The 16,501-nt window shown below is 45.4% G+C and overlaps 2 protein-coding genes across 9 annotated transcripts in view; one reads left to right on the top strand and one right to left on the bottom strand.

The window, feature by feature from the left end:
* ANKS3 (ankyrin repeat and sterile alpha motif domain containing 3) overlaps positions 1-1,468 on the bottom strand; it is a 17,542-nt gene extending 16,074 nt beyond the window's left edge. The window contains exons 1-2 of one of the 2 annotated variants that reach the window (XM_017809065.1): positions 1,372-1,439; positions 547-674 (exon numbers count right to left, since the gene is read on the bottom strand). Coding sequence is in view for 1 of the 2 variants with exons in the window: in XM_017809064.1 (XP_017664553.1) it covers positions 1,372-1,420 (49 nt within the window). In the remaining variant the exon portion in view is untranslated. Of the gene's footprint in view, positions 1-546; positions 675-1,371 lie in introns of both variants that reach the window. The other variant, XM_017809064.1, reaches the window with a different exon arrangement.
* Positions 1,469-1,514: 46 nt separating this feature from the next.
* CUNH16orf71 (chromosome unknown C16orf71 homolog) overlaps positions 1,515-16,501 on the top strand; it is a 92,808-nt gene continuing 77,821 nt past the window's right edge. For 3 of the 7 annotated variants that reach the window (XM_017809062.1, XM_017809055.1, XM_017809059.1), the window contains exons 1-10: positions 1,515-1,680; positions 3,454-3,613; positions 7,011-7,127; positions 8,089-8,583; positions 8,739-8,915; positions 10,916-11,012; positions 11,416-11,548; positions 12,479-12,622; positions 13,033-13,101; positions 14,983-15,336. In XM_017809062.1, the coding sequence (XP_017664551.1) occupies positions 3,467-3,613; positions 7,011-7,127; positions 8,089-8,583; positions 8,739-8,915; positions 10,916-11,012; positions 11,416-11,548; positions 12,479-12,622; positions 13,033-13,101; positions 14,983-15,336 (1,733 nt within the window). In that variant the 5' untranslated portion in view covers positions 1,515-1,680; positions 3,454-3,466. The other 4 variants (XM_017809058.1, XM_017809056.1, XM_017809057.1 and 1 more) reach the window with 4 other exon arrangements.

Genomic DNA, 16,501 nt, shown 5'->3' with positions numbered 1-16,501 from the left:
ACAGCTGGCTGCTGCAGAGAGGATGGCAGCAATAATCCCTTCTTTGTGGCCAGGGTGAATATCATGGAATCATCAAATGGTTTGAGCTGGAAAGGACATTAAAGCTCATCTCATTCCACGCCCTGCCATGGGCAGGGACACCTTCCTTCCACCATCCCAGGTTGCTCCAAACCCTGTCCAACCTGGCCTTGGACACTTCCAGGGATGGGGCAGCCACAGAAAGACTCAAATCATAGCATGGAAGATTTCAGTTAAAACCCACAAAAATCCTTGTAAAAGTACACTCAAGAGTACTGAGGGAGATTCAGTTACTAAGAATAAGCTTGACAAAGACCTCCTGAACATTTACAGGCTGTTCTTTTGCTTTGGGGCAGAATAACCAAAGCAATGTTTGTTAGAGACCTTCCTCAACCCTGTTATCCCAGTTTCAGCTGGAACACAGTTCATTTTCTTCCCAGCAGCTGATGCACGGCTGTGTTTTAGATGCAGGACGAGAACAATGCTGGTAACACACCGATGTTTTCGTTGTTGCTGAGCAGTGCTTACCCTAAATCAAGGCCTTTCCAGTTTCCCATGCTCTGCCAGCAAGGTTCCAGAGAAGCCAGGAGGGAGCATGGCCAGGAGAGCTGACCTGAACTGGCCTGAGTTCTATCTCCCCTAAATGCAGCAACAACCTATTGGAGGGAGTTAGAAGCCCTGTTACCTCCCTGTACAGGTACAAAGAGTTGTTACCAGCTCAGCCACAACAAGAAGAACCAGAACATCTCATCTTTGCACTGCTGACACACATCCCAGCTGCAGGAACCACATCAGGTTCCAAGTAGTGGTGTGACAGAAAGTGTTCCTGGACGCATCACACCTGGGTTCAATTCTACTGTTGAAAATACACCAAGTTCTTAATCTTTTAAAGCTTGGACTCAACGATCTTAGAGATATTTTCCAACCTTAGTAATTCTACCATGAGCCTGGCATTCTCGGGCACGTTAAAGCACACAATACAATCTTAGCAAAACGAGATAAGAGGCACAAAAGCACTTCAGGCGCAGCGTTAGGGAGCACATATCCCACGGCAGGGGCTGTGCCCAAGGCAGCCGGACACGGCACCGCCAGGGCTCGGCGCGGGCCCAGCGCGGCTGGAGCTGTCAAACCGGCGGCCCCACGGCCGTTACCGAACGTCTCCCGGCAGACGGTTCCCAGGCCCGTTAATCGCGCACCTCCCCCGAGGCCCTGCTGGGAACGCGGTCTCAGCCCCGCGCGCCCGACTCAGCGAGCAGGTCAGAACCACTGAGGCCCAGCGAGACCGGAGAGCGCCCGGAGACAAGCCCGAGAAGTTCCCCCCTCAGCACCGACCCGACCCCGCCGCCCCCTCACCTGCCCCGGTGAGCGCCCCGCCGGAACTGGCCCCGCTCGCGCAAGGCATGCTGGGAGCGCCCCGCCCGCCAGCGCTGCGGACTACAACACCCAAGAGCCCCCGCGGCGCCGGGCCAATGGGAGGGGCTGTGCGAGGGGCGGGGCGAAGGCCGGCCGAGGGGGTTGGGGCTGGCGGTTGTAGCGAGGAGTCGTTGCAGCCCTGCGCTTCCTTCGTGGTGCCACTCGGCCGAGCCGCTCGTCCCGACTGCCTGCGGTTCGCTGTGCCCGCGGCCCGGCCCCAGGCCGGGGCTGAGCGGGGCGGTGGGTGCTGTGAGTGAGGGGAAGGGAGCGAGGCCGCGGGCGCGGGAGCCGCGTTGCCATGGGGACGGTGCGCGTGCGCCGCGCGGCCGCCATTGGGGGGCTCTGAGGGGGGTCCCCCTGGGGTCCCTCACCCCGGGCCCGTCCCTGGGCTGTGACCGGGCTGCGGTGGCTCATCTCCGGCCCCGTGCCCCAGAACGCAGCCCTTAAACCAAGCTCTGTCTTCCACCATTGCCTGTGTCTTCTCAGCTGCTCCCTCCCGGCGACGCTGTCGAGGTGGATGTGACAGCAAACGTCAGTTCTAGTGACACGGAAAGGCTCAGGATCTTATGTCTCAATTAGAATCATAGAGTCGTTAAGGCTGGAAAAGACCTCGAAGATCGTCAAGTCCAACCTAAGACCTAATAACCTCCATGCCCAAGCTCTCCAGAAAGTGCCTGTTGTGCTTATTGCTGACAAGTCTTTGTTTTAAACACTGCTTGCTCCCACTGAAGATGAGCCGTTTGCTGAATGATAAGTCAGATCCAGCATAACATCCATAACTTTGGGATACTGACCTCCCAAATAATCACAGAGTACCACACCAGGCAGTTTATTTTATCCTCATGGGACTCCTATTTTCCTTAACATCCTCTGCTCGCTGTCCACTGTGCTCCAGCCATGGAAGTTTTCCTCCTCTTTACTTAAATCAAATTCAAGGGTTGTCCCAACAAAACCACTGTGTGGATATGGACTATAAGGTATTTAGAGAGGCAATTGCAAGTTATAAACATCCCAGGGCATAAGCTGAGTTTAACCTCATGTTTTGAGGATTTTTATTGCCTACGTCAATGCAAATAATAGTGACATCACTTGAACAGTTATTTCAGTCCTCAACAACACACAACCTTTGATGATCCTTGTGAGTTTCTTCTGATTCTGGGTCTTCTGTGATTCTATGGAACCTCTGAACCTTTCTTGCCCAAGAAGAAATCATTTACTCTCATGTTTAATTGCCCAGAAAACCATGCAATTGTAGCATAAAATGTAAAGGTTTTCAGTGAGGATTAATGATCTGATTTCTTAGTGCAGCTACATCCCCTTCTGTGTTGTCTCAACTCCTCATGTACATCAAGGAAAGAATCCACTTTAGAAACACTTTGAGAGGTCAAAATCCAAGAACATGCCGACTCTCAACTATTTTTTGTTTAAAAATCCAGTGAAAACAATAGCAAACACAAACCAGTATTCAAGGCCAGGTTGGACAAGACTTGGAGCAACCTGGTCTGGTGGAAGGCATCCCTGCCCATGGCAGGGGGTGGAATGAGATGAGCTTTAAGGTCCCTTCCAACCCAAACCACGCTGGAATTCTGTGACTCTATGATCATTTTATCTGTCATTTGAGCAGTGAGGAGAGGAACGTTAGGGAAATAGGGAAGACAAGTGAAATCCAGCTGAGAGCAGAGATGTCAGCCTGTCCTTGGTGTGTTCCTTCCCTCTCCATGCAGGCAGAACATGGGAACATGCTTTAAGAGAACACAGTTACAGCAGTCTGGCTAAGAACCCCAGAAAGTACTCTCTAAATGAGAGGCTCAGCTGCCTCTGGGGTGTGTGTGGTAAGCAGGGCAGAAAGCTCATGAACCTCTGAACTCAGGTGGGAAGGAACAGCTCCAAAAATGCAGATTGTATCATTCCCTGGAAGTGCTGAGAATTCCACTGCCCACGTGCTGTGCTCTTGTTTTGTGCTGATGTTGCCCCTCGTTCTTTGGTGAGGTATCCTTAAGCTCATCTTTCGTTTGTTTGAAGGGAAGCTGTTCCAATGGCCTCAGAAGGGCAAAGTGAGGATGCAGCACATCCAGCTGAGCCCCCTGCAGCTCCCGTGCCGAGTGACAGACCATTCCAGTGGGGATCCATACTCGCTGCAGTGAAAGACCAGCTCCCATCTCTGGACTCCGAGTCCTCCACGGTAAGCTCTGAAACCTGCCTTTCTTCACGCTGCCTCAGAAAAATCTCTCACAGGAAGAGCAGGTGACCTTAGGCAGGTGTTTCAGAGTGGCTGGGGTGGTGTTCTGAATGGGCTGCCTGTCCTGGCTGTGTAACATTGTGCATTAATCCCCAGCCTTTTGGATTATCCTCAGTTGTCAGTCATTGCCATCTCCTCTCGCTGTATTCTTTGGAACCTGCCCCTCTGCTCAGGTGAGACCCCACCTGCAGTGCTGCCTCCAGCTCCAGGGTTCCCAGCAGAGGAAGGACATGGACCTGTGGGAGAGAGTCCAGAGGAGGTCACCAAGATGATCAGAGGGATGGAGCAGCTCTGCTGTGAGGAAAGGCTGAGAGAGTTGGGATTGTTCAGCTTGGAGAAGAGGCTCTAGGGAGACCTGAGAGCCCCTTCCAGTGCCTAAAGGGGTTCCAAGAGAGCTGGAGAGGGACTTTGGATGAGGGCCTGAAGGGACAGAACAAGAGGGAATGGCTTCCCACTGCCAGAGGGCAGGGTTAGGTGGGATATGGGGAAGAAATTCTTCCCTGTGGGGGTGGGGAGGCCCTGGCACAGGTTGCCCGGAGAAGCTGTGGCTGCCCCATCCCTGGAAGTGTCCAAGGCCAGGCTGGGCGGGGCTTGGAGCAACCTGGGCTAGTGGAAGGTGTCCCTGCCCATGGCAGGGGGTGGAATGAGGTGAGCTTTAAGGTCCCTTCCAACCCAAACCATTCTGTGATTCTCCAGACAAGAAGTATTTCCAGGGAAGAGGAGAGTAGAGGGCATCTTACAGAATGAACCCACATTTCTTCTTAGTTTGTTCAGTCAAAAGTTTGGTATGAAAGCAGCATCCTGCTGATTTACAGTGAAATGATAATGTTTTTTGCTTGGCAGTATTATGCTATTCATTCCAACAATGTGCTTGCAGACAGTAGGCCTGTTGGTATGTTTTTGTATCTATGAGGATCACAGGAAAGTGATAGTCCTAAAGACTTGGTGATCCACTGGGAAAAAAGCATTTGGCAGATATTTCAATCCTGCATTCTGCTTTTTTTTTACTGCCTGTAATTCTCCACAAGCCCTGTTGCCTTTTTGTGCTTCAGTTTTACGTGCAAAGAATGAGACTGAGAGATATTGTGCAGAATTCTTCAGTGTGATACATTTTTCACTTGCTGGGGCTGGGTCATCTTGCTCTTGGCTGCTCAGGATCTCTGTTCATATGCAGCATCAGTCTGGTGCAAATAAAGTGCCTTCCACTCTAGTCCAAGATGCTCTGGCACTGACTTTCCTGAGGGGATAATATGTTTCAAGACTCTATTATTGGTGGCCTTTTGTCCAAATAAAAATATTTTGTTAATTTTCAAACATGTATAAACTTGAAAAAATAATTTTGAACACACAAAGGATATATTTTATTCCGTCCTATTGTGGCCACTAATGGTACAAGGGGAGTCTTGTGGGCAGTGAAGGAAATGCCTCCAAGGGCTATTTATCACTTATCATTATCAATGATCTGAAGCACTGTCATCTAGTGGATAGTGTTGATAGAGATACCATGACTTGATTTCTGCACCTGGATCTGTCACTACCATGGTGGGCAAACCATTTTGCCTCACAGTATCTCAGTTCCCCTCTACCTATTTAAAACAACCATTGCATTTTAGTATGTGTCTGTATAGTCTAGATTAAGGCCCAGCACTGGAATTATTTGTAGGCTTTCTTGTTGTGTAAGTGTACAATAAGGTTAAGAAGGAGGAAAAGCTCCACACTTTGGGGCCAAATACCATTGTGTCACTCTAAATCCCACTGAACCTTTCTTTTTGCTTACAAACAATCTCCAATTTCTCTGTTTCTATTTAAAAATTCCTGCTGAAGGAGCCGAGGCAATCTATTTGGCACTTCATTTGCATTCAAAAGAGCTGGTTGTATAATCCCTGTGCTGCTGAACCTGCAATTCCAGTGTTGCACCTTTGTCTGAGCGATTCCCACGTGCCTGAAGATCCATTTTGCATCCGAGCTCTGTGACCTGAATGTGCTCTGCTCCTGCCTCTGAAAATGGCACTGACAAATGTGTTTTATGCCCTGAAGTACCTTCATTACCCTGATATGCAATTTATTAAGAGGAAAGGTGTTCTGTTGGAGTTTTCTTCACGTTAAGGAAAGTTAATGATACCAGAAAGAATGCTCTGCAGTGAATTCCCAAAAATGCACACTTGCAAAACAGAGGGACAAGCAGGAAAGCTGTGTCCTGGCTGCTGAGGAGGTGCTTAATCTCCCCTTGGTGTCCATGCATGAGTATTCATCTCCAATACATATCTTATGTTTAGAAAAGGGATTTTCAAAGCTGTTTAAATGCTGACCTACCAACCACAGATGCTGTTTGCATTCTGAAGGGTGGATGTCAGGGTCCTGGTTGCAATAAAAAGCCTTCATGGCCCTGCCCATCCTCAGCTGGGGCTCTCACTCATGTCACTCAGCAGCTCTGCTCGGGGCCTTAATTCTCTGTCTGAGCTGTGTTGGAGAAGTGCTGGTTTCTGGTTGAGCTGGACTTTCATCTGTGAATTAACTTTCAGGCTTTACCTCTGACCTGCCTCATCACCACAATATTGCCTTATCATGTAGATTTTTTTGCTCAGCCTCGTTGCTACCCCTGGTCTGTCCTGCTTGTTCCTCTTGGGTACTGTGAAACTGGGCTTGGCCTGGTGGGGCCTTGCCTTTCCACTCATGAGCTCCCCTTCCCTTAGAATCCCAGAATCCCAGAATTATTTGGGTTGGAAGGGACCTTAAAGTTCATCTCTTTCCAAACCCCTGCCATGGGGGTTGGAAACCTTCCACTAGGTTGCTCCAAGCCCTGTCCAACCTGGCCTTGGACACTTCCAGGGATGGGGCAGCCACAGCTTCTCTGGGCAACCTGTGCCAGTGCCTCCCCACCCTCACAGGGAAGAATTTCTTCCCAATATCCCATCCAGCCCTTGCTTGTGGCCGTGGGAAGCCATTCCCCCTTGTTCTGTCGCTCCAGGCCCTTGTAAATAGTGAGCAGCTCTGCTCTTGCCACTGATGGTGAGTGAGGTAGGCATAGAATCTCTCAGGAGTTACAGAACTTCCCACCCTTTTCATTGCTCTGCTCAGCGGGATGTTTGTCATCAACCTCCGTGGAAATTCAGTGTTTTACATGGTTTTTACAATTGCAGCTTGCTCAAACGTTGGGTGGCTGTGAGACAGCCTGGGTTGGTGACTGTGGGGCTACTGGACTGTCTGTTGTGACTGCAAAGACACTTCTTGGCTCTGCACTTCGAGGGGTGACAACATGGGAGCTGTCACTGCAAACCAGATATTCAGGCAAGTGTTACAGTCACCTGTTTAATTTCTCTTTTTTTGTTCTTGTTTTCAGTCTGATTGTGAGAGTGATGAGGAACTTTTCATCTTCCAGCGGGAGCTGCCGAACTTAATTCCTGACCTTTCAGAAGAACTGATGATGTTTTCCCTGGAAGACTCCAACGTGCAGGTTGTGACTGTTGTGTGGGGGCTGTACTGCTGTCACCCCTCCCTTCTGGCTGTCTCCAGTGTGGGCATCTGCTGGTGTTGGACCTGTTTGACTGAACTATGTGATGGAAAAGCTTAGTCCCCAGTACTTTCTCCCACTAGAAACTGGATCTTTCGTTCTCTTTGTACAGTGACTCTTTAAAGTTTTCTCTGTTCTTGAGATTTTAGAACTTTCTTGTCCTGTCTCCTGGCAGTTTTTATTGTCCTTTTACTGTTTGTTTTTCCTGTGCACTAGCAGTGCACACTAACCCTGCGGATTGATGCCTGAATTTTTCAGGGTTTTAAATTGTTTCAGCTACCATTTTATGTGTCTAGAAAATGAAGAATTATTTAGGACAGTGCAGAAAGGGGGACAAGTATGAAGTTTACTCCTTGAACAGCTTTTCTGGGAGAAAATTTTTACTTTGCTCCTGTAGTGATGAGTTCATAGAATCCCAGAATGGTTTGGATTGGGAAGGACCTTAAAGCTAATCTTGTTCCAACCCCCCCCTGCCATGGGCAGGGAAACCTTTCATTATCCCAGGTTGCTCCAAGCTCCATCCAACCTGGCCTTGGACACTTCCAGGGTTGGGGCATCCCATCCCTGGAAGATTAGCCATCATGAGAAGCTGGAAGAGGAGCCAGCTGACCCTACTGTTCCATCTGGGAAGACTAACTCCCCATTGTTTATCTTGGTGTGAGAGATGTCCTACAATGAGCACGTGTAAGGAAAAGAAATTTCAAGGATGTTTAGCACTTCCTGAAATTAAAGTTTCTGGAAAGTAAACAGTCTTACTGTTTTCCATGGTGGATGTGGTGTGGGTTGTTTCCATATGGTGTCTAAGTTGGACTTGTTGTCTTCCAATCACTTTGTTTTGGTTTATTATCTGCTTCTAAAGCTCAGGGAGATATCACTTTCTGCACATGTGTGCTTTTTCTACCTGTAGCAAATCCAGGAAACAGAAAGACAACCATGGGAAATCTGGAACGGAGACCTGGAAAGTTTTGGCTTTCAGGAAGAAACAGATGGTACCCAAATCATTGCAAAAGAAGATGTACAAATGATTAAAGATGAGACTTGCAATCTTGCCAGGCAGACTGAAGAAATGCCAAACCAAAAGGGAGCTGTTCTTGAAGAGTCTCTTGCAGATTCCACAGATCACCTTGAAGAGAAAGAACTGGGCAGGAGACAGGCCAAGGAAACAGGGAACTCTTGGTTTGATACAGCATTGTCTGTGGAAGGGCTGTACAGTAAAAAAGAGAGAAAAAAGCTGATAGAGACAAAGATACTCTCCAAAACCATTCTGGAGCCATCCCCAGGCCACCCAGAGCAGGATGTCAAACCTCCCTCCTGTGGCATCAACAACAGTCTGGAAAGAATTGCAAAGGGAGAGACCTCCTCAGATGAGCATCTTGGAGAAGTGACCCATTTGTCACTGCAGGTGAGTAGCCCCAAGAACAAACTTTGGGGGGTGAGGGCACAGTGCATTGCTTGCAGAGTCCCACTAAAGTGAGGAACTGAAGTGCCAACTTCTGCTCATGCAGAGGGTATGTGTTCTATAAGCTACCAAAAGCTGTCTCAGAGCTGTCATTACAAGTCCATCTTGGTGGCAAAACCAGTGGATCAGCAGTGTGGCTCCTGGAACCTCGGGAGAGCCAGCCACAGGGCCTGTCTCTGGAAGCGCAGGAAACTCTTCTGGTTCCAGGCAGACCTGGCACTAAAACAGGGACCTTTCTGGCCTTCCAGTATCTGATCTTTCCTGTAGTGCTGGAGGTGAGAAGAGAAGGGGGTTAGGATTCCTCCTGAAATCCTAAATCTCTTCCACCTAAGGCAGGTCCTTAGTTCTGTGGGATGACCAGCTTATGTGTTAGCTGGGATGTGGCCCAGCGTGGAGAGATGGTTCTCTTCAGTACTATAGTCATAGGTCTTCCTTTATTGATTTTTGAGTTCATTAGGACTTAATCAGCACAGAGCATGACCTGATATTTCTGTTCAAAGCCTTCCATAGGTCAGAGTACAGATATTTCCTTTCCCTTTCATCTACATTCACAAATATACATTTTAATGTTAGAGCTGTTCCAGTACAGGCAAAGAATGCAGCTGCTTGCCTGTGTGTTAAATTGTGTTGCCTCATTGGAGGGGATCTTTTTCAGGTGGTTCTGGGTTTAATTCCCATTTCACCTCATGTAAATCAGTTGCTATATTAATTCAGGAGGCATCATTTGCCTTTCAGAACCTGTTTGATATCAGTGACTTCAATTAGCTGATGGTTTTGGTTGGGTACTGAGACCAGGCTCAGTGTGTTCTCACTTTGATTTGGAAGGTGGTTGTTACTTGCCAGCTCAGCAAAGTATTTCATTTATGTCAAGTTGTTAAAACTCATATACAGTTGCTTCCTGATTCATATCAGTTAATTTGATTTTTTTCCTTAAATTCCTTTCTGTGTTAGAAATGGAATTGTGCAAATCTTAAATTCTTTTCTTCTGGACCCTGTCCAGTACCTTCCAACAGTGCTGTTCCTAGTAAGACTAAGGAGTCTAAAGCTTCAATAAAGCAGGTTAGATGATATTTTGATCTTTGTTATTATAATGGTTTGTACTTCAGCACTATTATTGAAAGAGAAGCTTAGTTCTAACTGCATCATAATAAAATAAATGTATATATTGTCTTTCTCTTCGGGCTTTCTGATAAAACAGAACCTGTGATGTAGTTCTCAGTTGTCAGTCTTTTCTTGCTGTTCCAGACCAATAAATAATGTCATTGTTGAACCAGTGTTAGCTTTGTGTTGGTGAGAGACTTCAACTTGTGACTCTCATCAGGCTTTTATCTTTCCTCAGCTGCAGTGTGTAATGTTAGAATAGAACTAGTCAGGGTTCAGGTATGTGTGAAGATTTATTGCTCAGGAAGGACAGAGACTCTTCTCTGAAACAAGAGGGGCAGATGACAGAGGTTTTACAAGGTGAAACTGCTGGGTTTGGAATCTGCTTCTGCTTTCTAAACCCTGGGAGTGGTTATGAGAAATGCATGTTTGCTGTAGTTGTGACATCATTGTCACCATTGACAGCCCCCTTCCTTTTAATAAAACTCATGAGTACTTCTAAGTTCTGGTGATGATATTTCAGATGGATGTGAGTATTTTTAATTAAACTTTCCATTTCAGCTGTTGTTCAGAGGGGAAGCAGTCAGTGTTTTAAATGCATGTGGATTTGTCATGGCAGCCTGGTTCTCATACCTGAGTTAGCAGTGTGAGTGTGCCCTCAGCCAGGTGTGTGGGATTCCTAGCAATGAATCCTATATTCACTGTGGAATAAGCAGCTGGGAGATTGCATCTGTACCCAAGATTGCTGACTGTATCTAGGGGAATGGGAATTTACCCTGGTCAGAAGTTGGAGAGGGAGGAAAAGGCTCAGAGCCTCATCTCAAAAAACAGGAAAGCCAGAATTCCTTCTCTTATGAGTGGCAGTGAGAAGTTCTCAGCGTTATTCAGGATCAGAATACATGTGCTTGGTCTCGGATCAGGCCATTTTTTAATCTCTTTCACTGTCTCCAGGGATTTTTTGTAGCCTATTTCAAAAGGGTTCGTGATTGTCAGTGAAAAAACCTCAGCAGAAGTAGATGAAGCAGCTGGAGATGCACTGTCCAAAGGGATATAATAAATCATTCCATTCCTTCCAGCAGTTCCTTGTGGAGCTGCTGAAAGCAAGCTGGCAGTGAAGTTAGGGATGGTCTTTTGGGAGTGAACTTTCCATCACATTTCTATTGTCTTCTTTCAGAATATTGAAAAATGGGATCCAGAGAAGAATCTTGAGGAGCTGGAGCAGCAGAGAGATAACACTCATGCAGAAGTTGCTTTCTTCTCAGCAGATTGTGGTAATATTACTAAATTAACACCAGTTTTGCTGAAAGTGTATAAAGATAAATAAAACTCAGGTTCCTGTGTTTAAGTCATTCCCTGCAGCATGATTTTGAATGTTGAAATCATAGTGGGGGTTTTTAATCCCTGTAAAACATGTTTAATTAGCTTCCCTCAAGATTTCATCTGGTTTTCTTAGTCTGAAGCCAGTGCTTCGTGGCCTGCCATGGCCTAAGAGTGCATCAGACAAGCTGGATGAAGGTTTGAAGGGAGTCAGAGCCAGATGCCAGTAATATCTTTATCCTTCCCCTTCTGACAGGCTGTAGGAAAAGGGACAATGTGGAAATGAGGAATGGGTGTATTGGGTGATCCTGTGGCAGAAGACCACAACTGCTGATTCCTTTTGTTGCTCTTCCATAGAGACCTTCAGGAGGAACTGTGAGCTCCTGAAAGAGCTGGAAGAGCTGTGTGCCAGGCAGTCCAGGACAGTGTCTCCTCTCTGCAGGTGGCTGCCAGCCAAGCCCTACTCCTTTCAAGAAGAGCAGGACAATAAGTAGGTCCTTTTCTGTCCCATACCCCAGGTAATCCTGGCTGCCCGTAGGGATACTGGGAACTCCCTGTCTTCTGGAGGTGCTGTTCCCTGTGGCCACTGCAGAAAGCTGATTCCATGGTTGCAATATGCTACAGGGATGTTAATGGGAAAAATTAAGACTCAGTCATTCCTGTACATTTGATGATAAACACCTCAGCATTATCCATCAACCACCACCTTTGTCTAGGCCTTACTTGAGACAAACGGGAAAGGCAGGAAAACGAGGCTGAGCTAATTATCATCCTCCACATTATTTTGTCATCCAAGCTACCAATTTCTTTTTATTGGTACTTCAATTTAGGTAAAATATACAGGATGGTTTTTTTGTGGGTATCAGTGGAGATGTCAGGGCAGCATGGAGGGTTCTGTGTGAAAGAAGTGGATTTTCAGGCTGTTCAGGGCAAACAACATCAATGGTGTAGGCACAGAGGAAACAATAGTGAAAAAGCCTGTGGAGTGGAAGGTGGGAAGTATCCTCATTGCCAGAGCAGAGAGAGCCATGAAGATGATTTGCACTTTGTGTGCTCTGAAGGATAAAACAGAACTGCCAAAAGTGGCTGAGAGGAAAAGGGAGACCTTTTCTTTCACATTGACACAGCTAATTGGTACCATAACTGCCTGCCTTTGTTCTACAGAACTATTTGATGTCAGATTTTGAGAACTAAATATCCCTCATCATCCTGCCTGTGATCTGTGTGCCTAGGGGAAGCTGAATCTTTGAATTAAGCTTTGAAAGGTGGTGAATAGTAGACAGAAGTAGAGTTGGAATCTGTATGGTAGCCAAGCACAAAGCTCTTTTCTCAACCCGGTTTTGATCCTAATCCACACTCTGCAGGACTTCTTGTCTGGATAAGGCAGAGGACATGCTGAAATGGTGTTTTCTATATGCAGGGATGTTGCCTTGCCATCATCTTCACTAAGTTCTCTGAGAAGGAACATTAGATTACAGAGCCTGCCAGAGCCTGCAACTGTGTACTTAGACTTAAGAGATGATGAACCACAGAACTTGGTGACATTCCCTGAAGAAGAACAAAGGTAAAGCCTGGATTTATACCACTTTATTGGTAGTGAGAAATAAGTAACAAAACGTGGGAAACTGAAACCTCCTCTCTGCATTGCATGTTTGTGAAATGTAACTTTAAAACCGGTCTTTTCTTCCACACTCTGTCATCAAAAGAAACCTTGTAGTTAATAAACAGCTAATAGATAATAAACAGGTAACACATTTTGATCTGTTTGCTTGAATATTTTAATTTTTTTGCTAGAGTAATACTGTGAAGAACTATCCATAACACCTGGAGTTCTTCTCTGAAAGTCTCTCCCTTTTTCTAATTTTCTAAATTTGTATTATATATATATTTCATATATATATTCAGTATAATTGATGAAGAGCCAACACCCATTTGGAACAGAGTTAACTCATGTGGTCTGATTTGTTTCACAAGTTCAAGTGACAGCTCCACCGAAGAAGAAGAAGAGACTGTGACAATTGAGGATGAAGCAGAAAGCAGAATGTAAGATTCTTTACCATGACCCCAGTTCAAGTGATAGGATGTTGATTCTTTCTGGAACTAAAATAATTGCCCTAACAGTGATTCGAGTGAAAGCTTGTGTACTGAAATCTCTCCATTTCTGGTCTTCACAGCAAAAAAGCCCAATAATGAAAGTGTTTGTCTGGCCCCAGGAGATCACTTTTTCTGTTGCATGGTAAAGGTGCCAAAGGTAGAAAACAGTTGTTGATCCTTGAGGCAGTGCAGCTCTTGCACCTGTACAGCTGCAGGGGAACAACTCAAAACTCAACTGGAGCAGCCCTGGGTGGCTGGGAAATGGGACTCTTTCTCCAGACCTGTTTGAGTGACACAAGAACTGTCCTTTAAATGACTCACAGTCAGTCTTTGAAAATGTTGTAGGGAGTTGACTCAGACAAACCTTTATTTTTTAGAAAAAATAAACCAAGCTAGAATAGATAGAAATTAAAAGAGGATGTTGAATACATTGTGTGGGCAGGGATGCTCCCAGTTCTCCTTAATTGGAGGGGGAAGGGGAAAGAGTGTGATGGATGGAATCCTAAACTGTAAATTCCTCAATAGGCACAGATGTCAGCCTTTTCCTGTTACTAAACTCAGGGCTTGATTCATACCCATAAGTTATGAGACATTTGTTTAATGTGAAGCAGAGATGTCAAACCTTAAGGATCCTCCTGCATTTATGCTGTGGATTCATTTCAGAGTCTGCTGTGTGTAAGTTCACATCACAGCAGTGCAGAGGACCAGCAGGACACATGTATTGTTGTGCCAACCAATTATACTTTTTTTCTAGTGGTCTGAAAGAAGAAATGATTTGACAAAGAGCAGAGCCTCAACAATATCATTTAGGACATCTAATCCAAAATCCAAAAGGCAGGGATGAGGTGATGCTGGGGGAACTCTCCCTGGCACTGACTCAGATTCAGCAGTTGCATCAGTGTAAATCGAGTGATGGAGAGCAGAGCTTGGCTGATTGGATTTTGATTTGCTTTAGTGTTGCTAAAGAACATACCCAACTGAAATGCCTGGCAAATATTGCTCAGTTCTGTTTGTAAATAAAGAAATCCTCTTGGTCTCAGCAGGGCAAGATTCTGATTTCATTCACAAGGGGTCAATGCCATTTTCACTCTTCTCTGGATGGAATTATTAAACATATTCTATATATTCTGTAGTACAATATACCCACGATGCTGAGTGCTCATGCACACCACCAACCTACAGCATTACTGTCCAACCCAAACCAATGGCTGCTCAGGCTGTGTACTCTTCAGGTACAACTCAAATAAGGTGTTTTATTTGCTCATAATCACCAGATGAGGTACAAATTGATTTTAGCAGGTGACTTGGGAACAGAACTGCAAAATCACCATATCTACCCACTAGGTCATGACCAGACTTTCCACAACAGAATATATCACAGTAATGTAATTGCTGACAGTTTAGCAGTCTTGTTAACTTGGAGAAGACATTGGTTAAGCCAAACACTCAAAAATTCTTACAATTACTAGAAAAAACTTTTCTTCTGTATGTATTTGAATCCCAACCCCTGTATCCAAAGGGGACAAAAATCTGTAGGCTCTGATTTCCTTTCCAGTGATACATTTGTTGAGGGCTCTTGTAGTAGGTGTGTGTTGTGCCTGAAATGCAGAAGAGGTAAATAAATTGCCATTAAGATAAATTCTGTGTTCTGTCTCTGTGGTGTTTTGTGTCACCTGAGTGCTGTTGCTGCTATTACCAACAGTTATCATTCCTGTAGATGCCCAGCCCTTGTTTCGTAGCTGTTACTCATATGAGAAGTTCCTCAGAGATTGAATTTATTCATATAATGCTTTGTCTTGCATTAAATGAGTTTTTTATTCCCTTTTGTAGGAGGAATTGCTCAGGGAAAAGCCTGTTACTGCAACAACTCCGAGCAGCCCGTAAAGAGACCTCGGAGCTTCTTTGTAAAGCATCTACTCCAACTGAAAAACTGGATCCAGAAAGTCTGGAAGACAGAGATTCCTCTAATATAAGTCAAACCCAATATTGTAAAGTGAGGCAAGAGACAAACAAGGTGGTTCCCAGGAAACTAATGAGATTGGAACCAGAGAAGAAAAGTCCCCCTTTGTCAAGCTGTGGGGACAATGAAGCTGGCATAGAAAAAGGCAACAAAATGGAAGCTGAGAAGGTTCAGAATTCAGGAAATGCTCCAGAGTGTCCTCTAATTACAACAGAATTGCCAAGGTATCCCACAGGAAAAGTCATCAGTGGTTTTGATTTTTGTGTAATTGTCCAAGATTAAAGAACATTACTTACCTGGTCTGTGAGCTGGAGCAAAAGGGTGTCTGGTTTTGTTACCTGAACAACAACAGTCCTGGCAGCTCCTGCTGCAAGGTTTAGAGGAAGCCTGAGTGGATCAGTGAAGTGGCCTGGGATTAGTTGTGCTATGGCACTTCTGACATTGTAAATTTAGCCTTTTTCTTTAGTTTTTATTCTGTAGAAGAGGAGGATAACAATATTGGTTTCCTTTATGAACAAGAGCACTGAGGTTTCATAAGCACAGCACCCTAGAAAATAGGTCTGGAAGGGTCAATCTCCCTTTACCAATACAGAGTGAGGTAAAATCTAATCCTTTCCTGGCAGATCTTTATATAACTTGGTCTTGAAATCCTCAATAGTGAGGATTCCTTGACTCCTGGGTAGTACATTTTGCTACTTAATTATCTTTACAGTTGTAAAGGTTTTCCTTAAATTATCCTCTCTCCAATTTAAGCTTGTTTTTTTGTGTTCCTGGAAGGAATGGGAAATGGTTTATTTCTGTTTCTCTATATCAAACACCTTTTACAAACTGGAAGATGTACCAGCCTCCCCTTGTAACATTTTCTTCCAAACAAAGGAATTCTGACACTTTGCCATCAAGGAAAATGCCAGACCTTGGAGGGACAAAGTACACCCATGAGGAATAGCAAAGGAATACCTTGAAAAGCTTTAAAAAGTAGAAATAAGAGTGATATCAGTTGAGGAAATAGCAGAGTTATTTGGGCCTCTGCCTCCCTGGGCTTAGTTTAACGTTGTGTATTCTGCAGAAGGTCTAATTTTAAAGTGAAATCAGGTGGTTGCCTTGTGCACCTGCCCAGCTGTTTGGGAGAGCTCCATTATACTGCCTTTTCAAAGGTTATATTCTGCCTGCTATTTTCAGACTGAAATGACTTTGACATATGAGCCCTGGCAAGAATTAGGATGTGCCTGCTCTGGAGACTGGGACTGTTTCAGAGTTAAACAGTTGCAGGCCCTGCCACTTAAACACCTCAGCTCCTGTGTACTTGCTTTAAATGGCAGATGGTTGGCTGCAGGGTTTTTTCCTCTATGGAATTCCTGACATTAAAGCTCATTGCTTCCATCAGGAGTA

This window comes from Lepidothrix coronata, unplaced genomic scaffold, assembly GCF_001604755.1.
Source record: "Lepidothrix coronata isolate B3197 unplaced genomic scaffold, Lepidothrix_coronata-1.0 Scaffold24, whole genome shotgun sequence".
In the NCBI taxonomy this organism is placed as follows: domain Eukaryota; kingdom Metazoa; phylum Chordata; class Aves; order Passeriformes; family Pipridae; genus Lepidothrix; species Lepidothrix coronata.
Note: the sequence above shows the minus strand (reverse complement) of the source record. Positions and strands in the feature narration are given on the sequence as shown.